The sequence below is a fragment of the Trichoderma breve genome, chromosome 1 (assembly GCF_028502605.1).
Source record: "Trichoderma breve strain T069 chromosome 1, whole genome shotgun sequence".
In the NCBI taxonomy this organism is placed as follows: domain Eukaryota; kingdom Fungi; phylum Ascomycota; class Sordariomycetes; order Hypocreales; family Hypocreaceae; genus Trichoderma; species Trichoderma breve.
Genome location: NC_079232.1, coordinates 7356714 through 7384486, shown reverse-complemented (window position 1 = coordinate 7384486; position 27773 = coordinate 7356714). Strand labels below are relative to the sequence as shown.

The following is a 27773-nucleotide window of genomic DNA, read 5'->3' as shown; positions in this document are numbered from 1 at the left end:
ATCGCTTCTTGAGGTCTGTTGAGTAAACAGGAGACTGATGCGCAAACCGCTAAGCACAGGTATATAATTCTAACATACACGGTCCCATTTCCAACTCTCTTCACATGAGAGATATTCTACATTGAACTTTTGGAACTCTTTCTGGCACAGTAGCTCAGTATGCCAGCTCGATGCACTCCCCGAATGTAAACCGGGGTTCGTTACGTCCAGCCTTTTATCTCGCCGTGTCAGCAGCTACCACCTTGATGGCAAAAAAAAAAAAAAAAAAAAAAAAAAAAGGAAAAAAACTCCTGATACAATCCTTTATTTTATCTAATTCCGTGACCATTGACCTCGATGTAATTGTGATAGTGAGCCTAATCACGCTTTAATCCAACTCTTCCCGTATTTCGTAGGCCAATTGCACCCCACAAAGTGCATAACATCATGAAACCAAACATGGTCCAAAAGCTAGCTCTCAAGCCCTCCAGCCTAGCCATTGGCAGGATCTTGTCGCTGTGATCCTTTGTCACAAGTGTTGAGACAATTTGCATTATGCCCAAGGTGAGGGCCTGGCCAAGTTGGCTTGCCGTGTTAAACACAGCGCCTGCCAATGCTTGTGTGTTATCGGGAAAGTTGTCGGAAATAATAATGAGGCCTACTGTGAAGAGAACATCGGTGCTCATAGGTGCCAGCACCTGTGCAATAAAGGCATTGGCCCAGTACGGGGATTGCACTTTAATTACTGCCATTAGAAGGGGGGCTACTGAACAAATGATGGAAGACACAGTCACGATCCACAGCGCAGGCACTCTGTGGACGAATAACCCTGTAGTGACGTTAAGAATAACTCCCACAAGGAGACTTGGCATAATTCTAAGGCCAGTCTGAAGAGGAGAAAGGTGCTGGACTTCTTGGAAACTACGCAAATTCCTGTCAGCAAGGAACAGCTTTGGAACTGCAGGGTTGCGACTTACAATAAACTGGCGAAAAGCTCCATTGCCGTCGTCACGCCAAACGAAAGAGCTACTGTACCACAAATGCTAGAAAATGCCGTGTCTTTCCATAGAGCATTCGGAATGAGGGCTGGTTTACCCAGTTTGACCTGTCGGTGAACCCAGACAACAAACAAGGGCAGTGCCATGGCGATTAAGCAAATGAACACGATACTTTTTGGGTCTCGTATTCTATTAAGATCCACACTGATGGCACTGCAAATTCGTGAGCTTATGGAAAACGCGCCAACAGGGAGTGAACTTACGCAAAGAGGTATGATAGCAATGTCATGAAGACGGAGGCAAGTAATGCCCCAACCCAATCCACTCGCACTTTCAAATTGCGCATAGCACCCTTGAAGGTTCCTTCATTCTGAAAGTTCGGCAAGGCCCAAGCGGCGACAACAGAGAGGGCAAGGGTCAGGCCTCCGTATATGTACCAGGCTGCCCTCCAGCCAATGAGATCTTGGAGGATGCCTCCCAGAACCAGGCCGAACGAGAAACCCAATGGCTGGCTAAGACCAAGGCAAGAGAAGGCAAAGTTGCGTGGCCTTCCACGCGGAAGTGTATGGGTTACAATAGCGACAGACGATACTAGGTGCATGGCGTAGCCGATACCCTGCAAGGCACGCATCACAATGAGTTGAGGGCCTGTTTTAGACGCACCTGCCGCTAGTATAAATGCACCCGTCACTAAACCACCAGCAAGATTGACAGGCCGTGGCCCTATTGAGTCTGCTACAGAGCCAGCAAGCAGGATTGTGGAAGCATTTGCCAAGCTGGAGACTGAGGTTGGCCAAAAAGCCAGTGACGGATCCAATTTGAGATCAGCGGTGATGGTAGGTAAGCCGACGACGACAAGGCCGTTCACAGCGCTCGAAGCGAAGTTGACACCTGAGAGCTGTATAATAACCGCCAGCTTGCGGAGGAGAGACATTCGTGGAGCCTCATCATCGGAATCGGTAGATTGGTTGGCGTTGCTGTATTCCAGTGACTGTCGTGAACTAGAGTCGATTGTGGTAAGAGCCACAGATGGCTGTATGGCGGCCTTCGTTTGAGTACATGTTGCCATATTTACAGACCATGTACGCTCCCAAACCTCAAACAAGCTTGGTGTAGGTCTCAGCCAACGAAGGGATGCAACCCAAGATATATCGCTGCAGATCGTATCAGCATTCTCTTGAGGGAACCAGACAGAAATAAAGCAACACACAACACTGATGGCAGTCGAGTTAGTGGACCAGTCTCCGCTTGTATGCATAAGGCGTGCTTAACACCCTGCTATGTATGCGCTAAGTTGTATGGTTAGTCCCAAGATAGTTAACATAAGGCGTGTTTAACATGATGCTGTAAGGTTTACTAGTGGAGATTATTGTCAGGCTTATCTCAAATCGAAAATTCGCCCATGCAGTGTAGGGTATGGAGTAACCAAGATGTTCATATTACATCTTCCTTCCCTTTTTCCAAAACCACAGATGAAAATTTTTCGCATGGTCTCTTGACATCGAGTCTCAGTTATTTGGAAGAAAACAAACCTTAATATAGAAGTTTATAGCATAGAATTAGACACGCCAAGCTTTGATGTGCGAAGCCATGGCATCTAGCTGCATTACCTATACTATGAAAAAGCAAAAGAACCATAACTATTTGGCTATACTAACCAAGCATAACACAAAGGACGAATTTTTCTAGAACACCATCATTTGAGTCAAACTACATTTAATCAAATTGAGACTAAATCGAAGATTAGCCAGAAAATGTCTTATGGAGACGGAGAAGGAATTATACTGGGAACATTGCAGCAGTCCTAAAAGAGACAACGCGAAATTAGTGGTAATCCTAAAAAATAGCAGCCGAGCAGCAAGTCTGATGATGTGTGCCGATAAAGAAAAATTTGGGAAAGATGCTATAGAAATAGCAATTTGCTTAGGACACGAAAATTTTTCCACATGATGAACCGCCATTGGCTATATCTGAGAAACAACAACTTGCGACAAAGTTGAAAGCCAGTGTGCAATGGCCTTTTTCCCGCTTGATAGCGATCTCATACTCGTATGTTGCGTACCCACATAAGCATTGTTTGTGGGACATGTGGCTCCACCCGCCGCTGTTCAACACGCCTTACGCTATGGCATTTGTAAATTCTAGAAGTATTCCTTAAGCTTCTGTCGATGGAAAGGCGTCAAAGGTGGAAAGAAAGCGATGAGATCTATTATGTTGGACAAGGTTTCGATTAGGCCACGGCAGCTGTAATTTACTGTATAAAATTCTTAGATCGGCATGCCCGTCTGAAGTTGATAGAGGTTCTACAATTTTAACCTCATTCTTTACTCTTTCGCCTTAGAGTTTTGTCTATGCGTCTTTCATTCATAAAGGCTTTTACATATCTCAAGTAACCACGAGCAAACTTCTACTGTTTATTCGGGATGAGCATTATCAGCAACATGCAAAAACTTCTCAACGCTGCTCATGTAGCCCCCGAAATCTTTGAGCTACGTCCCGATTATCGCGCGCTCTTGATGGTTGTCGAGGGTATTCGCCGGGGCCCTAGCGACGATGCAAGTGAGACTCTTTTGCGCGAGGCGGAAAATTCTGTCAAAAAACTATTGTCGGAACGTGCAGTTACTGAACTTCCACATGTCGCCGCGTGGCGCGAAACCTACAAGGCCTTTGGAGCGAAGCCTCAGAAAACACGCAATAGCCTGGAGGCATTGTCACGGCGTGCAGAGGGCGGCTTACCTCGTGTGAATCGATTGACGGATATCTACAATGCTATTTCCGTGAAGCACCAGGTCCCCATCGGTGGCGAGGATCTGGACAAATACAATGGATCACCGTTTCTTACCCGTGCCAGCGGACAGGAGCAGTTTGAGACTTTCTCTGGTGGCCAGGCCCAAAGCGAGTGTGCCGTGCCAGGGGAACCTATTTGGTGTGATGATGCTGGCATCACCTGCCGCCGCTGGAATTGGCGTCAGGGTCCAAGGACTGCATTAACAGACGATACAACTCGTGTGCTGTTTATTCTAGATGCATTGGAACCACTTTCGGACGAAGCTCTAGTCCAAGCTGCTGACGAGCTGGCTTCAGCCTTGAAGCACCTATCACCAGAGGTCCGGACAACGCGGAGAATAATCAGCGCTTCGTCATCGGCTCAGCCCGGCGAGTCTTAGCCATCAGGGTAAAATAATTAAAAAGCTAGGTAGTATATAATTTTATTTGTAGTGGAAGGCGAATTAAGTGTCAAAGGATCGGGATACGTGACGATACCCCCGCCAATTGGGCAGCAGATTGGGTAGGTACGCATACAATTTTCTATGTTGTCAGCCTTTGAACCTGGAACTCCACGAGCGAAAATTGAGTGGTGTCTTGATCATATTATTTAAGCCCGGTCGCGCCAACGGATCAGTGCAGTCTCTTAACTTTCGCTGCAAAGGACCAGAGATAAGACGTTTATCAGCGTCATCCCGCTGTTGGAAAATGGACCCCCATAACAGTCAAGGAAATCTTGAATTAACTTCTCGTCTTCAGCCTCTACAAACGTCTCTAGCCGTTTGCATACAGCAGCATGAAGGAAAATGTGATAGGCAGAGACATACACTTTTACCGATGACAGCTGAGCCTTCTCAAGGCATTCAAGAACCTCACGGCATCAAAGTGATTGATATTGAAGAAGGGAAAGTCAAAAAAGCTTTGCCAGGTTGTCGATATGTTGCGCTTTCTTACGTGTGGGAGCCACTCCCGGCCGGCCAGAAACCTGATGAATACAAGGAGGATTCACCTTTGGACCTCTCACGCCTACCTCGAACCATTCTTGACGCGATTGATGCTTGTCAAGCCTTGAATGAAAGATACTTATGGGTTGATGCTCTTTGCATCAATCAGAGAGATGAAAGAGATATATACCAAATTGGCCAGATGGACAGAATTTACAGCTTTGCAGTTGCTACAATAGTAGCGGCCTGTGATAAAGAAGCCACGGAAGGCTTACCAGGCATTCGGTCCCGTAGCTCGGTACGCTCAGAGCCTCCACCAGTCGATATCTTGGACGGGACTCTTTGGAGCTCTAGAGGTTGGACATATCAGGAATTTGTTCTCTCTCGACGGCTTCTGCTCTTCACTTCTGCTGGAATATATTTCTACTGCGCCGAGAGCAACATTACCAGTTTGAATGGATGGGAATTGCCAAGCATAGGTTATGCGACTTGTTGGCGTGCTTACAACGAGACGCTTGCAATCTACTCAGGACGAAGGCTTGGAAGAAAGTCCGACACCCTTAACGCCATTACTGGCGTACACAGAGTATTTGCTCGCTACACGGATGACACTTATCTGTGTGGCTTACCAGCACGGCAGATTTTCTATGCCTTGCTCTGGCAACCACTAGCAGTTTCCCAACGTCAGTCAGCTTGGCCAAGCTGGTCGTGGGCTGGATGGACTGGCAGTGGTGATGATCTGTGCGTTGTTGGAAATCCTTGCCAGGACGCGGTCACTGATCAGTGGGGTGATTCCCCTGCGAGATGGGGAAGCACTGGCCGGGTATTTCTTCCTCGACTTGAGAACCTTAAATTCGAAGCTTCGAATGGTATAGAATTGGACATCCCTCTCTTCCCGGATGACGAGGCACTCAAACAATACTTGAGCAATCAGCGTGATAAAGCACTACCAGCTCTAGCAGAGGACAGAACTTTTTGGGAATCCGGGTATCTAAAGTTCAAAGCAACAAGCAAGCAATTCTCCATTACTCCCGATGTCAACAATCCTAGGGTGTCTAAAGACCATCCAAAATTGAAGAGGTGTCGGATATTAGACGGTGACAGATGGATAGGAACCATTTTCCTAAACCCGGATGATGGTGGTAACTATCCAGACATCTTAGGGCCTTGTGAGTTCATAGTCTTGACGACTTTCAAGGCCTATAACCACAAGATTGCTGCTTCTTTCCTAGAAGGACTCCTAGATATGTCTGTTGAAGATAAGGAGCCAGCGATATTTCCAGCGGAATACTACCAAGCAGGCCGTGCACAGCAAGAGCGGCAATTCCGTATGTGGATGGCCGGTGAATTCCATTCAAAGAAGGGGTACAGGACTAGAGGGGGAAGTAATTGGGGAAGAAGCTGGGAGTCGGAAAGGGATCCCCATAGGGGCATGCCATATCCTGCGCATTTTGATTGCTCGCATGTGATGTGGATTGAACGAAAAGGAGACGTTGTTTATAGGAAGGCAATCGGTATTGTTGGTGGCGATCATTCGCACGGGTCGTCCTTGGAGGAGTTCTGCTTGGGATAAATCATCAATCAAGTTGGCTAAACCAGAATCTTAGTCAATAGATATGCGAAGGTTATTTTATATAATGTTTTCTCCATTAGTACGGAACCATTGGATTCTGTATTTGTAACTTTTGTACAAGAAATGGAATAAGGAAGACTTGGCCCTGCCCCAGAATAGCATTTGGTACCATGAGGTACAAGTGCCACCGCTTAGAAAAGTTATCTACCTACGTACCTATAGGTAAAATTAGCAACACAAGCAAGCTGCTGATGTCGCATTACCTTTGCCTGGCTCGGAAATAATTCCAATCCAATTTCGCCCTTTTTTTTTTTCTTTTCTCTTTTCATTTCCTTATAATAAAAGCAAAATATTCATTCTTAGCTAGATGTTAATGACTAGGAGTAATCCAGCTCCGCAGTTGTTCGTCGGTCGCCTGCTTCACTGAAATGTTTTCAGGTATATCAATGTTGACTTTGGTAAAATATGGGCGACGGTGATTTGCCTGAAATTTATCCGTCCCTGACTTGAGGGGAGCGTCGTTAGGGTTGTATCCAGCAAATAACAACACCCAGCTATTGTTATGACCAATCTGAGCAACTGTCGGCACACCTGGCGCAAGGACCTGATCGCCGATGTAATGCCACCCATCGTGCTTCTCCTCACCTTGAAGGAGGTAATAGACCTCCTTTCTACCCTTGGAGTCCCAGAGATGATCCGGGTTGTTCTTCATCACCTTGCGGTATTGTTGGCCAGGGGCGGGCAGGAATGTGTCGGAGTATGCGATGCCAATCTTGTATGTCTTCCGATTGTACGCTCCCACCGAGTAAGCCATGAAGAACTTGCCATTAATGGCATGTATGTTGCCCGTTTCAATGAGCTTGAAGTGCCCCTTGCCAGAGACGTAATTCTCCGATTTCAGGTTTTTGCCAGGGAGCAATAAGAAGGTAGGGCTAGTTCCAGGTCTTAATGTTGTGGGATTAACCATTGGCCATGCGGCAACGCCATCGCGTTTTGGTTTCTTGGACTTTTGTTTCTGATACACAAGATAAAGCTGTCCGTCGGGTGTCTGAAAGTACTTGCCGTCATAGTTGGCGTCGACGTTTTCAGAAAAGGACCCGATCATCACCTTGTCGCCAACCCATGATGTCGGTGGCAAATCCGCAGGGCCGGGGTTCTCCGAACGTGCGTGAACAATGACACTCCATCCAGATATTCCATTGCATTTAGGGTTGCTTTGCACATGCAGCGTTACGAGTGCATCCCACGAGCGATCCTTGCTCTGGAAAGGGTGAATGCCAGCAGCGCCGCAGATGGTAGTGCCAGCGGCATGGGCTGTTTGGTTCAATGATGAGCTGGTTTCGTATTTGTTTTTGTTCAAAGAAGCGCATTCCGCGGAAAGATCACCACTGCTGCAAGTCAAATACTTGTGCGTGGTGCCCGAGATGTAAAGGTCCTTGGCGTTCTGATAAACAACGTGGAACGGGTCCGAAAAATAGCCCGTTTTGGCCCCTTGATTGACATTTGTTACGGGAGAGATGGGTATATTAGCCGCCCACGCGTGTGTAACAAGTGCGAGAGCTGCAAATTTCGTGAGAAAAGTCATGGCCATCTTAAATGCTGGGTCTGTGAGACTTCATAGGCTGGAGCGAGGTGGCGCAAATGAAGGAGATACTGAGATATTATTTGTGCCTAGATAGTATGACATTGAAGTTGCTGAATATTTATAGGGATGGAGAAAGTACATCAATGCCTAGAGACGTCATATGTCAGACATTGTCTGACCAGTGGCAGGATGATGAGTGTTGCAGTCAATCCCCAACCAAAAGTGGATTTGCGCGTCACTACTCCGTATTTCCTCTTCCTTCTCATATCTAGGTCATCCTTGGTCCCATTTTCGACTCTCTCTTTCCAGACCTTTTACGCGAAGCTAAGACTCATGGAGCAGGTGAGTGTAACTTATGACAAAAAGACATTTCAATGAGAGACGGCAAGCCAATAGCAGGAACTTACGGAAATGTATGATCGATTTTCTTACATCCTACCCATTCCAAAGTTACAAGCAATATGCTACAGTATCGTACATGATGATTGCTACAACAGTGATAAATGCTGCTGCCTGGAGGGATTCATCATTACGCTAGAGTATGTAGTTTCTAACGAGTGGGTAGAGTTACTACCCCTTCATTGATAGTTACGGAACGCACTTTTGAACTTGGTTGGCTAGAATCCAACAAATCAGAGATTCAGCTTGTTTAAAGACTATCAGTGACTCTAAGCGAGAATGAGGCAGGGAATAATCTAATTTGGCAGTTGTGGCTGCATTAGTCCAGGAGAAAAGCTGCAGCCGCGGCTGGAGGTTATTGTGTGACTATGACTTGTCTTATTTCAAGCTATCTTGTCCGAGGAGATATTCCACTTTCATATCGGAAAGTCAAGCCAAACTCAGCTTCATTACTAACGCTAGCTATCCATTGCTCACGATGCCAGCCTGAAAGCTTCATCAAACTAGTTCCCATCTTATCTAGCAAGGGAAATGAACAGTGCAGTGGTCTTCAGTGACGGTCACCGTGCCGATATGAATATCAGGCGTTTTAACCTTGCCAATGTACTTGTGCCCATTTCTCTTAACATAACAACCAAGCCAAGAATTATTTGCGTAGTTCCAATTAGCATGTATCTTGACGCCGTTCTTGCTGCCGATTTTTTCACCTTTAACGCCTCGGTGGAACAGTCCATTATCAGCGTCTTCTGTCATCTTATGGTGAAACTTCTTGCCACCTCCAGTAATTGTGATTCCAAAATCGTTATAAGTAAGAGGCGCTTGGCCAGGACCACCACCCCCCTCGCTATTTGTACCAACAAAGTTGGCGAGGCAGATTGAGCGACCTTCGAGAGGAGCCGCAGATGCAGCGCCAAAAAGCATTGCTTGAAATGCAAGAATAATTGCGATTCTATAGTAAGAGGTTAGCCGAGAAATGAAAATCGTAGTTACAAGACTTGCTTCATTTTAAATGTATAGATAGTTTATATTGATAGTGTGTCGATTGAGCATGCGTAGGTGAATGACGCTTGTTTGACAAATTAGTCAAACTGGACTACTCACTCATCTTTATGACACGAAAGCAGGTTTATATCTGAATTCTCTCTGTCTCAACTCTAGCATCTCGCTAACTATTAGAAACGCGAGCGCGAGCGCGAGATAGGCTGCTATAGCAACATCCCCTGGACATATGTGAGATGGAGTTTAGGTGTTCCCTAAGATGTCCGGAGCTATATCTCCATATTTAATCCTTCCAAGAGCTTAGTAGAAAGGAAGGATCATGACAAGTCGGTTGCAGCACAGAATCTCGTTGTAGGTGGGGTGAGCAATTCGGCTTGATCTCTTCGCTTACACTTCCAGTGTTGGATTTTAGATAGCATCATGATTGAAACATACATCTGTATTAGGAATCCCTGCCACAATTTAGCAGGGATCACTCAAAAGGGGAAGCCGAAAAAAGTTCTCATCCTTTGCTCTGTATGACCAAACAGTAATAGAGACATCAGATTTATCATGAACCTAGGTGTTAACCGCCAGGGTACATTGTGTATTAAGCCCCTAACACTTACATTACTATCCCAATACAATATATCATATTGTCTAGTCTTAATGATCAATGATTCTTTGAAGTATACATTATTACTTAATTGATACGGCGGAACGCTGATCTAGTGTGACGCGCATCGCTGTCTAGTCCAAGTTGATCAATGCAATTGGTTGAACGAACGGGTCTCAAATTCGAACCAAATGAGATTTACAGCATTCAGCAACGCGTGAGGTTACATGATAGCCATTTATGACTTCGCCACATTCGCCATTAACATCTCCATTGGTCGACCAATTATTTGGCTGAGGCACAGGTCGGACAGTCAGTTACACAGACAACGGCTCGTCGCCAAACGGCTGGTCGCCCAAAGCAGAGCTAACGGGAAGCTGAAGTTAGTGCTTACCTTCCTATTTGCGGAGCACAGTTGTTTACAAACAATTGTTAGTTGCACTAATTGTTCTGTGGTAAGAAGAGAAAATAATTCTTGCTGCCTGAATCCTATTAACTATACCCAGTGTAATTGATTACGAAGGTATTCTTATAGCTCTTGGAAAATATCAGCAGTTATTACTGCTGCCTGGAGGGATTCGTGTTAACTAGGTTAAGATAAAGTAAAGTTGCTGCCCTTGCCACCCTCGTTCTTATTTCTCCGTTTGCTACAAAGGCGAATTAGGGTATGACCAATGTACTCTACCTGCCTTACATAGAATAGCCTACTTACGGGCAGCTGAACCTGGGGTTTGTAGACACAATCGACTTTATAATACATTTTGTCAACAGCATGGGAACTTACCTATAAACTCAACATAATAAATTATACTCCGATATATTGTAAACAGGCTTCATGCAAAGAGATAATATTAGCATTAATGAGAGCAGGAGATGTAAGCCGTTGCCATCTGTCATATCGAAATTTACAGACAGAACGGTCATGTTTTCTCTCGCCTTTTTGGCCTCCACTTGAACCCCGAGGAAACCCAGGATTCTGAAAATCGCCGTCAGCCTTTATTTAGGCTTAATGTAGCGTGGGTCAAGATTTGCAAGTTACATCTATACTGGGTAACCGTTATATTGGCCATTAATCCCCTTATGAGCAGTCTTCCTGGATACTTATCCACTAGTATTACGTATTTCATGTTTGTATACAAATACTCGCTGCAAAAGAAAACCCACAGTGACATAGTCCCATCCATATGAAAAAGAATTATCTCACCTTCGTATATCATCCAATAAAAACAAAATCTGAGCTGGCTGTAGGATTCAGATGCCAGCGAAGTAAGACTTTGGCAGCGAGACTTCGGAAATGAGATTTCCGAAAGGAGGCTTCCGAATTAAGATTTGTCGCCAACATGAAGTTATAGATATAAAGGCAAACTATTTTACTACAAACAACGGCTATCATTTGTTTCCTGGCTTTACATTCTCTCAACTTGAAGTCATCTTTGATACCGGTCCTACACCTTTCTCTCCCATATCATCATCTATTCCGTTGAGAAAGGAACTTCTTCCGCCATGAAGTTCCCTACAACGCATCTTTTGGCAGTTTTCCTCATTCAATTCGGAAATATCGGACCATCAGCTGCCAACAATGACCTGGTTGCCATACCACATTCCGAACCCAACTGCAGCGGAGCACTTGTGGGTTCTTCATACGTGGTTAGCCCATCATCCAAACGTCGCAAGGTAAAAGCCGGGTCCCTTCAACTAGTCCACGAGAAAGGAATGGGCGAACACAAGAAAATTGCTGTACACATGTCGAACGGTGTAATTCAGTGTCTCAAGCCTGGGGATTGGATGTGTGTGCAGCATGGAATCAAGTTTAAGACATCAGTTCGAAATTCTGAATGTACTCCAAATTAAGGGGGAAGGGGAACTCTATTAGCTGGGTATGAGCATTATGGCGTTGACGAAGGCATAAGTAAAGCAACTAACACACCATTGGTTGAACAATGCAGCGTTCTATTAACTTATATTAAATGGTAGTACAACTTTGATGAATGGGGCAGTTTCCACAGGAAGACAAGCTGAAATCAAGAACAAGCAGTGAGGTGTAAAGTAGTGAAGTGGCGGCGTTATACTCCTAGCTTACACCATCAATCAGACTTTGCTTAGCAATCTGAGTGCATATAGCAATGTATGGCCAATTGACTGTTTGCTTTTGTAGTGATTAATTTAATACCATAGATTATATACTTTAGACACGCTGGTATAGTTTCTAGATTTAAGCTACATATAAGAGTTCATTTTAGCTGTACTAGTTTATCTCGGGTGTCCCGGGGATTTTGGACACAAATGTACCGAAAGTGATACTGCAGCGATGAGTAGTCAGGACTGGTAATATCTAATAACTCCGCGACGTGGGCAAGTGGGCTAGTGCGATCACTCAGGGTCTCGGTGATTTTTCGCCGAAGACCATTCATGTTTCACAGCGTCCCCTACAGTCGGCTATTTTAGCTTCATCCATACTTGACAAGTTCTGCTCTTTTTTACAGTACATATAGGTGCCATGTTATCATACCAAACTTGGCTCATTTTACTCTAGTTGTTTGCCTCCGCCGGGGATACCTTGTGTCCCAGTGATAGATAGAGCATTTATCCTATAAACTTTCCACACTTCTGACAACTATATTGCTGAAAGACTTAGATCCTATTCACAAACCCAAGCCTTGGGCCATAGTAGAAATACAATTGACAAAGTCAGCCACGCTCTAGTTCCGGCCTAAACTATGGGGTAGCGTAAGGTTTAGTGTCTACCTGTCAAGGCTTCGAGATAGCACGTCTCCAGCCGGGGTTTCGGCGCCGAATCGCCATCGTCCTGTGATGCTTGTAAGTGCTGATAGATTTGACAGCACGTATATAGCTAATCTGGATACAAATGGGATGACGACCCCATGGGGAAGTTGAATGAGCAAGCCAGATCGTTTGTCTATCCCGGCTCCGTGAATACTCTCCCCTCAATCCTACAATACTCCACACTTCCGACAGAGAACTCTCATTTGAAGTATGGAAGCCTCGCCGAAACCGACCTTTGATCAAGATGAAGGTGTTATCGGCATCGCGATACCAACGGATGAGACCAACCAGGCTCCCACAAATGGCCAAAATGGCCAACTCAAGAGGAACCTCAACAGCCGGCAAATCAACATGTTTTCGATCGCCGGCTCTATTGGTACTGGACTGCTGATTGCAACGGGCGCTGCTCTAGCTAACGGAGGGCCTGGCTCGATGCTGATAGCATTTGCCATTCTGGGGTTTATCTGTTACAACGTGCTTGTTGCTTACGGAGAGATGGCAACGGCCTTTCCCATGGACAAGGGATTCAGTGGATACGCAGCACGCTTTGTAGATCCAGCCTATGGGTAAGTATTCGACTATTCATGGAGATCCAATCATGGTCAACTAACAAGTTGCAACTTGACATAGATTCGCAACAGGACTGAACTACTTCTGCAAGTATGCCGTTCTTTTAGCCAACAACTTGACCGCGTCCGGCCTCATAATGCAGTATTGGCTGCCCCATGTCAATGTTGGCGTCTGGATTGTCTCATTTGCAGTCCCGATCATTTTTATCAATGTTAGTCTCGACCAATCCCTCAAGCTGAATAAATGGAATCTAACAAACCACTTTAGCTTTTCCCAGTCAAGGTTTTTGGAGAAATCGAATTTGTCGCCGCAATCATCAAGACCCTCGTGATTCTGGGACTGATGATACTCTGCTTGGTCATTGATCTCGGCGGAGGCCCGAATCATGACAGACTCGGATTCCGCTACTGGAAAGATCCTGGAGCTTTCAATGCCCATCTCGTTGAGGGAGCAACGGGGCGGTTTCTGGGCTGGTGGTCCTGCATGGTCAGCGCGGGCTTCGTATACATGGGAACAGAGGTCGTCGGTGTGGCCTTTGGAGAGGCAGACAAGCCATGGAAGGTGATTCCTCGTGCTATACGACAGACATTCTGGCGTATTCTGTTTCTTTATGTAGGGGCTGTTTTTCTCTTGGGTTTGGTTGTGCCGTACAACAGCCCTAACTTGATGACTGCAACTCACTCAAAGACAGGAGCTGGTATGCCGATCTTATTACCCTTCTCAATATATGGACTCTTATGCATATTTACTTACTATGTAATAGGCGCTTCTCCTTTTATTGTGGCGATCAAGGATGCAGGCATCAGTTTTCTCCCGGGCTTCATTAATGGCTGCCTGCTTGTTTTTGTGTTGAGCGCAGCAAACTCGGGTGAGTGCATCAAATGATCATAATAGCGCCGCATCGCTAATGACGGATAGATATATATATCGCATCACGAACACTCTACGGCCTAGCTCGTGACAACTACTTGCCTCAAATATTTACCAGGACCTACGGCGCTGTCCCTATTGTGGCGGTTGGAACGGCTTCCATCTTCTTTCTCTTGGCGCTAATGAACGTCACGACTGGCAGTAATCAGGTATTCAGCGATCTTGTATCGCTTGCCACCATTTTCGGCTTATTTAACTGGATTAGCATCATGGTTACTTATCTGTCATTCCGGCGCGGTATGGAGGCACAAAATATGCCCCGCGCTAGCCTTCCTTATACCGAGTCGTGGATGAAATTGAGAGTCTCTGGAAGCCTTTTCATTACATGTCTTGTTATTTTGTTTAATGGTATGTTGGGATTTGGCTGCTCTCGTTACTCAATTGGCAGCAAAATGCATTCTAACATATTTTCATTCTCTAGGCGTAAACAACTTTATACCGTCCTTTCAGGCGAAGCCATTCGTGTTCGCTTATGTGGGAATTCCCATTCATATTGTGCTCATATTGGGTCCAAAACTCCTCTTTCGATACTGTCGCGTGCAGCCAGCATCAATGGACCTTTTCACGGGTCGCATTACAGCCGAAGAGAAACAAGCTGCAGAGAGAGAGGAGAAGAGAGAAGCTCCCCAAAGGAACTTGCGTCTTTTCGCACGATTTCGTCAACGGAGACTGGAGTAAAAACAGCCATGTGGGCAATGGTATTGGAGGAAGTAAAGGAGTAGTAAATATATAACCACTACTAAATAAGTAGCTGGCAAGTTGCATATCCAGCCCTGTCCCTAGCCCAGGGAGCCGCATACCGATCTACGCTCACTGTAAAAACTTCGAGGTACATCCTGATCCAAATTGCGAATAGTATATACCATCGAGCTGCTGTTAAGATAGTTATAAAATAGCTCTCCAAGTTTAGTCCAAAAAACATCCATTGCTTCCATGGCGTCTGCATGTCACACTACTTGATAATCCATCGGGCTCCTACTCCCTAATATCCGGTTAAAACCCGTTTTGTTCGGTTTGTTGATGCTCAGAGAGCCAACAGGGAGCGAACCGGGCCTTATTTAATTCCGGGCACATCCCCCGTAGAAGGGAGGCCTGTTTTAACCGCTGTAAATATACCAGGCTACAATAGATCGACCTCCACCACCGCTCATTACGCGTCAGCAATAACTATGCCATATAACGGTCCTAGCAAAGGTTGTCGGAGATGTGTTTCTATCAAAGTCAAGGTAACAATATTTTATTGAGAGATTGCGCCTTTTCATTGAGAAGATTCTCAGGCCTGGCTTGGGGTTACTTTTCTTAAACTGAATGAACTGTGCTAACCATGCCAGTGTGATGAAAATAAGCCTAGCTGCTTGCGCTGCAGAAAAGCCACCCAAGTATGCGAGTATAAAGACACATTCGACTTGATTCTACGGAACCAAAGCCATCATGCAGCAGAGACTGCAAAGTCGAAATGGCGACGACGAGCAACTAGGCCTAGGCGTTCTCCTTCGCCGGCAGGGACGAACAGCATGCAAGTAGCATCATCGCAACAAGCATATTCCAATAGCGCCCTAGTCCCCAAGTCGGTTTCTTTGCGTCCATCGCTTCAACATATGGTTCAGTTGCGTTTCCTCTACGATTTTGCAAGCCCACAAGACCGTGTTGCAGAGATCAGAGGCTCGCTCGATCAGATTCCTCAAATGATGGCAGACTCGTCGCCAAACTCATGGTTTCATTCTGCATTGTCAGCGCTTTCACTGGTAAACTTTGGTGGCAGGCTCAAGTCCCAAGAGGCCAAGGATGCTGCCGTTGTGTTCTATAACGATGCCCTCGGTCGATTTGCAAGCGTAATGTCTAAATCTACTGCTGGGAAGATTAAGATGGAGGAAGTCCTCTTCGGTATTTTCCTCCTGGGCATTTACGAAGTCAGTCGTGTCTCATCTTTGTATCGTAAATCTTGAATACTAATGGTAAATAGGTTATGACCTCGACAGATTTTGATGGGATTTACGCTATCCACCTGCGGGGAGCCATTTCCATCCTGGAACATTTTTGGGAGGGCGGCGAGGGGAGCAAACGACTTGACAAACCCTGTTATGCGCCCGTCCTCCACATGCAAACCGTATGCGTCCCGCTTTCTCTCAGCTTCAAGACCGCAGATGTCTGGATGAGCAACCCTTTACTAATTTCCCTTTAGCTCATATTTTGTCTCGCCAACAATGAGCCACCACCATCGTTTCTTGCTGATATGAAACTACATGCAACAAGCGACCCCAGATCCGACTTGACCACTCTTATGCACAAAGCCTGTCAAATGCGATATGATCTCACGCAGCAGTCTTCATCAATTGAAAATGAGAAACCGAACGGAAACCTATCACAGAAACTGCACCCACGACTCCAGGAGCCTATGGATCTTGATGAAGCGCTGGAAGAGTGGTATCAGCGAAACACCAGCCCCGGGGAATGGGCTTCAACCCGAATTTGCCCCGTAAACGCTCACAGCCGGCCACAATGGGCTCGAGAGCTCTTCAGCCTCTCAGGCTCTCCAACCGAAATGCTCATATACGATAGCTTCCTCGCCGCATTATCCACAAACCTCTACCGCGGTACTCGTCTATTGCTAAATCTCGCTATCCTCGAGTGTGCTCACCCGAGTGTCGACTCATTACGCTCCGATACCAATACACCTGGAATTGATGAGTCTATTGTTTCGTCTACTGCTGCACTGCTGATGGAGATCATCAATGACCTTTGTATGACTGTGCCGTCCATGCTTCAATTGACGGCAACTGGTGGTCTGGATGACCCGCAATCGACAGAAGAGTTGTACAGCCTCAGAGGCATGCTGATGCTATGGCCTCTTTCTGCGGCTATGGCATGTTTGCAAAACAAACATGTTCAGAAATTGGACGTTGAATTTAGGCGAGGCTGGGTGCAAGGTGTACTCGCATTCTTAAAGAATTCGATGAGTTTAGCAAAGGCACAAGCGTTCATTACAAAGTACAGCTAAGACATTAGCAGTCAAGGGGCATGCAGAATACACTTGAATATTTTTTAAATGTTGTAATTTCTCTAAATGCAGTTACTAAGTATGAAATGTGCCTTTATGCTGTAAAACAAAATCCCTTCTACTTTGTTTGATACTGAATACCATATAAACAGTCCCAAATCCTTTCTTCTACTCCATTCCAATACTTATGTTGCTCCACCAGATGTGCTCATTATTTCACGGCCCTGAATGCGGTGTGTTGGCCTTGATCTAGTGAATGCTCGATGCAGACGGGGCTGGTACAGATGTAGTCCTTCGAATTGCCTCGTAATGTCGTCTATTCACTTTCTTTCGCCACCGTTTTGGTCTTCTCTAACCGGTTGCCAATTTCCTTCCATCAGAATACGGATCAATGTGGCTATTGCTCCAACAAGGTCTGCAATATTGAGAGAGTCCAGAAGCGCGCGCCAAAAGGGCATACGATGGCATTGTCCATCAATGTTTTTGGGCGCATACTCTTTCGTTGAGAAAGACCACATAAAAATAATCGTGAAAATCCATGCCTCTATACAGGTCAGAGTAGCAGGAATACCATAATACAGGTCATTGAAAGTAATGGACGCAGTTGGGTGAGAGAGTCGGCCATTCAGTAACCCAAAGAGGATCAACTGTACAAACTGAAGGAAAACAAAACCTTTAAAGGTCCACAGTTTGACTCCAGGCTTGTGATTTGGATCAATGTGTTCCTTCATTCGGCGCTCGAAGCGAATGACATGCGGTACGGCCAACACAATTGACAGAACATTTATGATCTCGCACCAAAGATGTGCATGGCGCGGAGCCAGCGAGTTGACGCAGTACACTCCAGCGCCTTGCGTGGCAATCTCCACAATCGAAGAAGCTGTTTTTGAGATTGGGTATCTGTAACACAGCTGGGTTAGCAAACACACAATAGAGCTCTAGTTGCATCTAACATACTGGAAAACAAAGACGCAGGTGCGTTTGAACCAAGTCACATCGCCGCCAGCAATGCTGGCCTCTCTACTATATGGATCTTCAAGCCGATAAAAAAGTTCCCGCCATGAGTGGCTACCGGGGAAAACGTAATGAACGTAGAGTATGAAGATTGCGGGAATAGCGATGGATTCGTAGATTTCAGCCAATGGACGCAAGTATATGGACGTCTGATAGAATAGTACAGAAAGAAAAGAGAATATGGCAAAGACGGTAGGGACCAAGATTATCCGGATAATTTGTCGCTGCTGAATTGGAGCGGTGTATCTGGTAAGATGTCGCGTAATGTGAATTATGCTGTTGAGAACAGTCAGGCCGAGAAAGACAGCCGAGAGAATCTTCAATAGCGTGTGTGTCGTGATGCCAATGCTTAAGACGTCTCCATTATCGTCCGTGGTAGGGCGAGCGCAAGAATCATCATCATCCGCTCTAGCAAACACGAGAATACGAGATGACTGATCTATGGCAACCATGACGGGGAAAAACGTTTAGTGATGCGACAAGGGATATGAGTTGTTATTCTCAAAGAACTTGGTGTGGGTATTAAGCAAAAGTTGGAATGGGTTGTAGAAGTGAATGTGTAAAGGCATTAACAGAGTCTTGCTTTTATAATGAGTCTGATGGGCCCGAGTTGTTAAAGGTATACGAATGCTAATTATGCATATATGTTTACTCTTCACTAAATAACTTGGTTTTAAGTTAGTATCTATAGGATTCGAGTTGATCAAATCCTGTCAAACACTCGTAGGGTAATGATCAACTCGTATCGCTATCTCCAATAGGAAAAGCTGCCCAACCGCAAGAATGGCCCCAAACGGAAAAGCCAATCCTACCGCAGCCGTTACCACAAAGGGCAAAGCGAGGCAAAGCGAGCCTACTGCAGCCACAGCCCACCGCAGCGATAGCCCCAAATGGAATAGCCAACGGACCGTGGCTGAGATGCGAGACGACGTATACAAGCAGACAAGGTAAAGTTTCTAACAGATATGGAGCATTCGCCAGTTAGTTCACATCATATCTATGATTCTAGGGTCAGCATCATCTTTCTGCCTATAACTATTTACGTGGCGGAGTAGGAGACTTGTCATCATTCATGTTGTTTTTGGCACTAACTCCAAAGAGAAGAACGAGCTTTACCGATGGTACGCCCCACAAGCATCACAAAGCTTAGTTTCGCAGTTTACTGGACAACATAATGAGACCATCAGCAAAGAGTACATTTTCTCTATGGACAACAAGATAAAGTACTGAATGATAGAAAAGGAGAGGTAATTTTATATGCATATAACGTAAATACTTAGCTGTTTATCTTTGCTATTCCCAGAGATAGACTTGACTGCTGGAAATATCGCATTATGGGGCTTGAAATGATGTCTTTGTAAACTACCTGATGATATCTGTGTGTGTCTTGTAACTTATACTGCTAAGCTAAGATAATTCACTAGTAAATTACTGTGAATATACCAATTTGTAGCATTAACCTTTATTATGTTTGTGGGGTGTAAATGGATCAGGTTCTAGCCAAGAGTTGCATGTCAGTAATACAAAACCTCATGACTAACAATCATTGCGACTAACATCTCTCGAGAGCGGCTTTGCTAAGAAGATGAACCTCCGTGACGCGTATACACCGGCCTCTCCTTGATTAGCCCAATGATGCTAAAGACAGATGGTGGGTTTAACAGGGCAGAATCATCTTGGAAATGTATATATAAGGGAGAGATCCTTCCCAGAGAGAGAGAATCAACCAAGCAGAATCCAACAGAATCCAACATCATCTCATCATGGTCTTGTTCCATCCCTCTATTTTAGTTTTCCTCTCCCTTCTTGGGGCTTCTTCTGGCACTAAGGCTGGATGTAATACCGACACTTCACCAACAGCTACTATTGACTCGGGCGTTATAGTTGGTGTCGCTACTTCTTTGTCTGAAGGCCGACTGCCTATCAACAAGTTCCTAGGAGTGCCCTTCGCTGCCTCTCCCGTTCGCTTTCAGCCTCCAGCAACACCCAAACCATGGACTCGCCCTCTGGACGTGTCAAACTACGGTCCGGCATGCGTCCAGCAGCTTGCTGCCCAGGACGGTATTCCGCCAGCGCAAGTTGCTGCGTGGTCTAATACTCCACCTCCACCAGCCGGTGAAAGCGAAGATTGTCTCAACGTCAATGTATACGCGCCAGTCTCGCCAGGAGCAAAGCCTGTCATGATATGGATCTATGGCGGTGGATTTGCACTCGGCTTCAATAGCGATCCTCGTTGGGATGGGTCTTTCATGGCTGCAAATCAAGATGTTGTCGTGGTGTCAATCAACTACAGGACGAATGTCTTTGGCTTTCCATGGTCCCCTCAACTGTCCACTGAACATCAGAATTTGGGGTAAGCACCGTGCAACATACTGAAGGAGAAACTGAGCTGACACTTGTAGATTCCTTGACCAACATTTTGCTCTAGATTGGGTGCAACGTAATATACATGCATTTGGTGGAGATCCGAAGCGGGTGACAATTTTTGGAGAATCAGCTGGAGCAGCTAGGTAATGCTTATCCCTACTCCTGATTCTCATCGTCTGTTAATACCTTGTAGCGTGGATGCGCTGGTAACTTCATATCATAAGAACCCGCCATTTATTGCGGCCATCATGGAATCTGGGCAACTGACCTTTTATCCCAACAACCCCAACCCAACTGCCTCTTGGAACAACATGGTTGCAAAGCTCAACTGCTCATCTGCGTCTGACGTCCTTTCTTGTGTGAGAAAGGTACCTGCCACCCAAATTAAATCGGTTATTGAAGAGCCTGGCAATTTTGCATTTGGCCCTGTCAGAGACAACATCACCTTCATCTCACATGCAGGCATCGCTAGAGAACACGGAAAAGTTGCCCAGGTACCAATCCTTATCGGCAACAACTTCCAAGAGGGCCGTCTTTTTGTGGGCGCATACAATTCAACCCAGCAGTATTTACAGACGGTCTTACCGCATGTGAATCAGTCGTTTTACGACAAAGTGTTGGCCGCTTATCTTATTGGCTCTCCGGGCATCTCAAACCAATTCCAGCAGGCAGCGGCCATTGATACTGACTACCGCTTCATGTGCACAGCGTCTCAGATTGCCAACTATTCGTCTATAGCAGGATTTCCTACTTGGCGGTACCTATTTAACGCTTCGTTTCCAAATACCCAGTTATTCCCAGGTGCCGGCGTTTATCACTCCAGCGAGATAGCGGAGATCTATGGTACATATCCCAGGGGCGATGTTACGACTAAACAGGAAAAACTGAGCCAATACATGCAAAAGGCTTGGGCAGATTTTGCAAAGAATCCAACAGGTGGGCCAGGTTGGAGAGCGGTATCAAACGTTGCTGTGTTGGGAAACTCGGACGAGGAGATGAAGCAAGACATATCAGGCACTAAACTAGACAAGGTATGCGAGCTGTATAAGCCAATTTATAGTGTACTTGCTTAAGTATCACTACGACTTAGTATATAGAGACCTAAACAGTTGGATATACGCAGCTTTACTTTCTCGCACAAGTTGCTGGCAATAGATATGTAACCCTAACATCCCGGCTTAAAGTCAAGCTCATTTCTTCAATATGAACGACTGATTCCGCCTGTGACTATTCTAAACTGCCTACCTAAATGCTCCAGGCATAGATATAAGATTATAATTATTTGCACAATTTTTTAAATCTTATTCCCCCCCAGGCAGGCTAATCCTTGCATGGCTGACAATAAATAACCTTCGCATTTTGTTACAAAATTCTCCGCTCCGCTAGCTCCCGCATCAGTGTCCGCAAATACCGCGTTGCCAATTGACGGTACACGCAATGCAACTTTCCCTACAATCTATGCATCTTACACCACCTAAGCAATCAAGACGAGTCAATCAGACACAACGCATGAAACAAATACGAACCATTGAGTATCACACATTGTAGCGATTATTTTGGGAATACTGTCGACAAGAATGACTGATGTTGATGTCACCGAGGATTTTGCCTCCCAAGCCTGCGTTCCGTGCCGCGAAAAGAAGCGAAAATGCTCGAGAGAGTTACCAGCATGCTCGCTTTGCCGCAGAAACAGAAGACGTTGTAGCTACCCTCCTAAAGCTATAACTCCAACTACCAGTAGCGTTGACTCTTGCGGCATGCAAGAACAAGTCAGTTTTGAGTCCCACTCGACGCACACTATGATCGCCGCTGCTTATGCTTGTTGAATGAAACTTCTAACGGTACACTATGAGGAATTCCCTGCTCTGTTCTTCTTGGATTTTTATACATTCAACCAGCGCAAGGACATCATATCCACACCTAAAGCCACCCTCTCTGATAATTACTATAAACAACTTGGCAGCAGGGAGCAACTGCGCTCCGACATCGATACGTTTTTCGCTTCAGTGCATGTTTTCTTTCCAATAGGTTCGTATATACCTCTATCTCGTTTGAATGAAATAAAAGGGCGTAAGAGATATTGAAAATTTTGGGAGAAACTGATTCAGCCTCTCTTAGTATCGAAACTTCGAATTTATCGAGTTCTCAATGGAGATGCCAACATACTCGATCCAGACATGGTTATTTTATCCCTAGCAATGAAGATGCATTGTCAGCCCAGGAAAGAATACGACCTTGTCCGAACAGAAATGTATGCTTTGGTAAAACAGGGCTGTTTAGAGGCCGAACAGAACAATGTGCTCTCTGTGAAACTACTACAGGCGTTATTGTTGGTTGCATTGTATGAAATTGGAAATGCTATATATCCTGCTGCATATCTCACCATCGGACACTGTGCAAGACTCGGATATGCTATGGGAATTCATAACAGGCTGAATGCGCCTCAGATGTTCTCGCAGCCTGGTAAGCCTTGCAGATTGTAATTATTTGTTGATGAGAACTGATGAAGATCACAGTGTCGTGGGCAGAAGCCGAAGAGAGACGTCGAGTGTGGTGGGCAGTTATTGTGTTGGACAGGTAAGAAAAGTCAACAGGCCTCTATTGGTGGTAAAGTGCTTAAACATGTAAGATTTGTCAACATTGGTGGGGGTAATCGCCCATTTGCTGCCCATGACGCGAAATCTGATGATCTACTCCCTATGGATGAGGACATCTGGGACAAAGGAGTATGTATAGCCCCAGTCACACAAGGAAAGACTCTGCTAAAGAAACCAGGACTTTGTAGTTATCCAGCCTTTGGCCGTATCCGAATATGCCACACTTCGTACCTCAGCGTTTGCGCGTACATGTCAGGCCTCTCATCTTTTGTCACACGTTCTTCGTCACTTGAACGAAAGAAATGAAGATGTCAAGATACAATATCATGAAGCTATGCAACTGCACCACATCATAGACACCTTTAGACATGCCATGAATCAGGAGATTGGGAACATGAGCGACGAAATCTACAACAGTGGATATAGTGTCTCTCACTTTACTGCCATGGGCATTTGCTATAGTGCTCAGATAGCGCTCTACGATGCCTATATGTGTGCCGATGCAGATGGAATGCAGGGAGTTGGGATTCCAGAGCAGTTTGAGATGCAGCAGGTCGCCATATCAGGTATCAAGGATACTTTTGTTCGCATTCATCAGCTCGCGAGCATGATTTATTCGTCTGTTCAAGCGGGCGATATCTCAAAATTGAGCCCATTGATTGCCGACAGTTTATACCAAGCAGCACTGCTTATTCAAGCGTATATCTATGAAACACAAAATAACGAATATACTCAGAAAATGACGGATATCATAGAGACACTAAAATTACTCAAAGGTCGATGGAATGTTTCAGGCGAGTAACCCACATCTCTTCATCAGGTACCAGGTTGCTAATCATGTCACAGATGAATATCTCAACATTATTCGCATGGAATTCATACGAACACGCTAGCATTTGTCAATTATAGGGCACCCATACATTGGGCTTCATATTAGTGGACGGTGGAGCTTGTATACGTTTTTAGACCGTCAATGTATATTCCCCAGTCTCCTTTTCCAGGATATCCCATAGTTTTTTACCTGTGCCTCGATGGTGAAAACCCGCGTCAATGTCTTGCCGTATCTTTCCCACTCTTCCCCAGGGAATAATGTAGGCCCCGTTATTGTCTGTTCCAATTGCATCAGAGAACCCCGCGTAAAGTTCAGTCAAAGCGCCAAAAGATGGATCGTGTAGAACCAGACCTTCGAATCTTTTGGCCAAAGCCGAGTTAGAATGACGCTGTAGATTTGTCTTTAGATGACCTGGATTCAAAGACTGGAGTAGTAATTAGTCGATGTTGAACAGTGACTCCGCAGCATGTGATACCTTACCACTCCGATAATATCCTGATTTCCATATCTTTTTGCAACTTCCATTGCAAGGAGCACGTTTCCAGCTTTGCTTTGCCCGTAATACGTCATGGATCCCTTTTCACCCATCCATCCCGCGGGTTTTCGAGTGGTGATGTCTTCCCAATCGATACCATCCCCTTTCGGAGACAGTAAACTGTGACCATCACTACTCACCCATACAACTCTGACGCTCCCTTTAGGGGCCACCTGCGCCGTGGTCAATAGTATGGGCATGAGCAACTTGTTTATCACAAAGTGTCCCACTACATTTGTCCCCCACTGAAGCTCGTAGCCTTGCTTGGTGATACTTCCACTGGGGACCTTCATCACACCGGCGTTGAACCACACTGAGTGAAGGAGAGTCTCTTGGGCTAGGAAGCTCTTCACTGCTGGAACGACGGTTTGTAGGTCACCAAGGTCCATTACCAAATAGCGTAACTCGCCACGACTAGACGCAGCCGACTCTTTTATCTCGCTAATAGCTTTTTCTCCAGATGCCGCGCTTCGTGATGTGATGTAGACTTTTGCATGTTTTGCGTAGAGGGTTTTGGCAAGAATGAATCCGATTCCAGATGTCCCTCCTGTGATGAGATAGACTTTGCCCCCAAGATCTGGAAGATCTTGATCAGTAAAGGTGGGTTTAGGTGGGTAGAATTCGGTGAGAGTCTGGCAAAGAGACATGATCGTTGAAAAGAGAGAGATTTGGGGGTAGCCACGTCGAAAAAAAAAAAGAGTATGTAGGTCAAAAGAATGAGAATCTTCCTATGGGACGTGAGAGGAATATAAATAATTATTTTGGTCTCTTAATTTCTACGTTTCTAGGGAGAGAGCGCGGACAACGCGGACTGCATGCGGACTGCCATGGATATTTGCGCTGTGTAGACGCGGACGCTAATTACTACAAGGGAAATGCACAAAGCCAAATAATGTTGGTGTCCATATTAAATTGAGAAAGGATCAAGGCCCAAATCATAGACTGATAACGCAAGCTGAACATATCTTACCGGGAATTGGTGGTGCTATATTAAAGTACCTTAGCATCTACGCCTGCAAATAACTTTCATGTTGTTTCGTTTTTGTTTTGCAAGGTTGCACAATCTGATAAGATTGCAGCCTGAAGCGAGGTTAATCGATAGCTCTTAGTTAGCTCGTTTGTGGATAAGACAGTGTTGGATCATATTACGATTACGGCGAACTACTAGGTACCTTGGACCCAACCCCCAGTCCCAACCTATCAGCCATCCAGCCAATGGAATCCACCAAATCTGCCAAATTCCCTCCAGTATAGCATCATGCGGTATGCAGCATCAGACGTGTAAAGTACTACTATAAGCAGTATTGTATGGGACGAGACGTAGTGCAGTACTGGTTTGTCAGTGCAGCGATGTCGCTGGATTACATGTAACTTCTTCCTCCTTTTCCCACTTATGTAGGGTACTCATGAAAGCTGTACCATGTTCAGCTTAGCAATACACTCCAAATCATACCGCATTATATTTGATTGCATCTAATGAGCGTATCACAGATCAGTTTAGGACTGCCATTGTAGATGGGCGATGGAATTAGGACTGAGCCTAGGCGAAGGCGAGGCAACTGTTTTGCCGCCACAACATTTTCTCTACCCTTAGGCTGGGCTAACCTATACATGGGCCAACAACATCCGTAATACCACGTTGTGTATTCGACCTCATTTGTAGAACGATCTATGCTGCCTAAATGAAAAATGATGACAACGATTCTCGAGAATAAAACCTGTGTCCCGTACATATGCTGATAAAACTAGGGAGGAGGATAGAGCATCTTTCATGCACGTATGAGAAAAAATTGGAGTGACAATTCTATAAAAGTCAAAGCTATTTAGTGAAGGCGAACGAATGCAGAGAAGAATACATATATGTTCAATAAAATGTCGAAATGGATGATTATTTGCATTTATTGGTGCAAATGGATAATTAACTAGAGATTTCTCATTATCCTGGCCCAGTTGGTCGCTTGGCTATAGCAAAATTCCGTAGCTTTCATCTTAACAAGAACCAAACTCATTCGAGCAACCACTAGGCCGATATGCAGCCCCATCGTACTCAAAATGATCAGAAGCAGAAGCAGTGCATTCTAAGACCTACGGTTGATGATATTCTAAATGTATCCCCCCAAAAAATTGCAGACTATTTGCTCTAAGATTGGAGTCTTGTAAAAGTTACCTTGGGTATGTTACCATCTCCAAAGGTATTGCAAGTACTAGTCTTCCAATGGTTGCCACCGCAATGATTTTATCGGGCTGTCCGCATACCATCGGACTAGACTAAAGCGCAGATTGGACTCGCGGTACTCGTATTGTCATGACTCAGCTTTCCATGTCGAATAACCAAAAATAAGTACTCCTTGAAACTCAGGTATATATGAGCGTCGCTCTAATAAAGACTCTAACAAGCCTAACTTTGTTATAACAGAGAAGATATTATCCACTCGTCGCTTCAACGTTCCCCCTTTCCCAAGTTTAGGGGTTCAGCATTGTCTTCACCGGTAGTGTTAAGACTTTGAAGGCGGACATGCCGTCACCTCTTTTCACGCAAAGCTGTTCGTGGGGAGGATGTTGTAGTCTCGACGATTACGGTTTTTAACTAACTCCTTCAGCTTTCTATTATTGGTGTTGCCCTTTAAGTCGGTGTTCAGCCTTTTGTCGCTTCAAATATGAAAATGAACATAGGCAATCTGGGTATCAGAAGTGTTACTTGACTCGCGGTAAAGATCAAGCTTGCTTCAGGACTATCTTATGGATACGGAAAATCTTTTTGATTTGACCTGAACATTTTGTTTCAATAAAGACCTTTCGACCAGGGTTTGAGCAGGTTACTTCTTGCCTCAACGTGCCAAGGAGTCGTCCAAAAAGGGGGGGAATCGAGCGAGCAATGTACAGAAAAGGACAACCCGCACATAGCCACTATACTAAACTCATATGGCATAGTGAGCGTACTCTCTTCGCGTATTGACATGGTATCCATTTTGCGGCCTCTGTTTTTTTCTTCTTTGCAAGTCGCTTGCGTGCCGTGCCTACCTGCCGGCCGACCCACACTCATAGTTGGTGGCGACCTTCAATTGATGACTACAAAGGGAGAGTTGTTGTGAGCCTTGACCATTCCAGAAGAAGTGAAGAACTTGATATTCTATGTTCATGATATTGGCACTTCACCGAATAGCAATCATTTTGAGATGGGAGCATTGGTAGCATAAGACAAGTCTACCGCGCTCCCCGGCGTGACGTTACCTTGGACGACGCGTAATGAGCGGACAAGACTCGGCTTGTGCAAGGATTTGTGACTTGCGTGCTCCTGCGCCAAATAC

General features: G+C 45.3%; 11 protein-coding genes across 11 annotated transcripts; 6 read left to right on the top strand and 5 right to left on the bottom strand.

Annotated features, from left to right (window-relative positions):
• Window positions 1-356: 356 nt before the first annotated feature.
• T069G_02181 (major facilitator superfamily domain-containing protein) lies at window positions 357-2046 on the bottom strand (the record flags this gene model as incomplete). The annotated part of the gene is made up of 5 exons (XM_056169391.1): window positions 357-551; window positions 642-900; window positions 957-1190; window positions 1241-1489; window positions 1565-2046. 5 exons carry the CDS (start codon window positions 2044-2046, stop codon window positions 357-359), a joined length of 1419 nt encoding a protein of 472 aa, XP_056034707.1.
• A 1372-nt stretch (window positions 2047-3418) lies between these two features.
• On the top strand, window positions 3419-4144 carry T069G_02180 (b3/4 domain-containing protein; the record flags this gene model as incomplete). The annotated part of the gene is made up of 1 exon (XM_056169390.1): window positions 3419-4144. The coding sequence occupies one exon, from the start codon at window positions 3419-3421 to the stop codon at window positions 4142-4144; it is 726 nt and encodes a 241-aa protein (XP_056034706.1).
• A 436-nt stretch (window positions 4145-4580) lies between these two features.
• On the top strand, window positions 4581-6260 carry T069G_02179 (heterokaryon incompatibility protein (HET) domain-containing protein; the record flags this gene model as incomplete). Its single annotated transcript, XM_056169389.1, has 1 exon — window positions 4581-6260. One exon carries the CDS (start codon window positions 4581-4583, stop codon window positions 6258-6260), a length of 1680 nt encoding a protein of 559 aa, XP_056034705.1.
• A 370-nt stretch (window positions 6261-6630) lies between these two features.
• T069G_02178 (glycosyl hydrolases family 43 domain-containing protein) lies at window positions 6631-7851 on the bottom strand (the record flags this gene model as incomplete). The annotated part of the gene is made up of 1 exon (XM_056169388.1): window positions 6631-7851. The coding sequence occupies one exon, from the start codon at window positions 7849-7851 to the stop codon at window positions 6631-6633; it is 1221 nt and encodes a 406-aa protein (XP_056034704.1).
• A 912-nt stretch (window positions 7852-8763) lies between these two features.
• T069G_02177 (uncharacterized protein) lies at window positions 8764-9165 on the bottom strand (the record flags this gene model as incomplete). The annotated part of the gene is made up of 1 exon (XM_056169387.1): window positions 8764-9165. The coding sequence occupies one exon, from the start codon at window positions 9163-9165 to the stop codon at window positions 8764-8766; it is 402 nt and encodes a 133-aa protein (XP_056034703.1).
• Window positions 9166-12832: 3667 nt separating this feature from the next.
• T069G_02176 (amino acid permease domain-containing protein) lies at window positions 12833-14800 on the top strand (the record flags this gene model as incomplete). The annotated part of the gene is made up of 6 exons (XM_056169386.1): window positions 12833-13188; window positions 13253-13403; window positions 13460-13889; window positions 13956-14060; window positions 14111-14470; window positions 14544-14800. The coding sequence occupies 6 exons, from the start codon at window positions 12833-12835 to the stop codon at window positions 14798-14800; spliced, it is 1659 nt and encodes a 552-aa protein (XP_056034702.1).
• Window positions 14801-15636: 836 nt separating this feature from the next.
• On the top strand, window positions 15637-17120 carry T069G_02175 (uncharacterized protein; the record flags this gene model as incomplete). The annotated part of the gene is made up of 3 exons (XM_056169385.1): window positions 15637-16032; window positions 16086-16229; window positions 16305-17120. 3 exons carry the CDS (start codon window positions 15637-15639, stop codon window positions 17118-17120), a joined length of 1356 nt encoding a protein of 451 aa, XP_056034701.1.
• Window positions 17121-17440: 320 nt separating this feature from the next.
• Window positions 17441-18586, bottom strand: T069G_02174 (organic solute transporter ostalpha domain-containing protein; the record flags this gene model as incomplete). The annotated part of the gene is made up of 2 exons (XM_056169384.1): window positions 17441-18020; window positions 18078-18586. The coding sequence occupies 2 exons, from the start codon at window positions 18584-18586 to the stop codon at window positions 17441-17443; spliced, it is 1089 nt and encodes a 362-aa protein (XP_056034700.1).
• Window positions 18587-19897: 1311 nt separating this feature from the next.
• T069G_02173 (carboxylesterase family domain-containing protein) lies at window positions 19898-21574 on the top strand (the record flags this gene model as incomplete). Its single annotated transcript, XM_056169383.1, has 4 exons — window positions 19898-20195; window positions 20247-20487; window positions 20537-20644; window positions 20695-21574. 4 exons carry the CDS (start codon window positions 19898-19900, stop codon window positions 21572-21574), a joined length of 1527 nt encoding a protein of 508 aa, XP_056034699.1.
• Window positions 21575-22327: 753 nt separating this feature from the next.
• On the top strand, window positions 22328-23900 carry T069G_02172 (fungal specific transcription factor domain-containing protein; the record flags this gene model as incomplete). The annotated part of the gene is made up of 5 exons (XM_056169382.1): window positions 22328-22529; window positions 22620-22964; window positions 23018-23078; window positions 23131-23227; window positions 23277-23900. 5 exons carry the CDS (start codon window positions 22328-22330, stop codon window positions 23898-23900), a joined length of 1329 nt encoding a protein of 442 aa, XP_056034698.1.
• A 160-nt stretch (window positions 23901-24060) lies between these two features.
• On the bottom strand, window positions 24061-25112 carry T069G_02171 (short chain dehydrogenase domain-containing protein; the record flags this gene model as incomplete). The annotated part of the gene is made up of 3 exons (XM_056169381.1): window positions 24061-24354; window positions 24411-24638; window positions 24699-25112. The coding sequence occupies 3 exons, from the start codon at window positions 25110-25112 to the stop codon at window positions 24061-24063; spliced, it is 936 nt and encodes a 311-aa protein (XP_056034697.1).
• Window positions 25113-27773: the final 2661 nt, after the last annotated feature.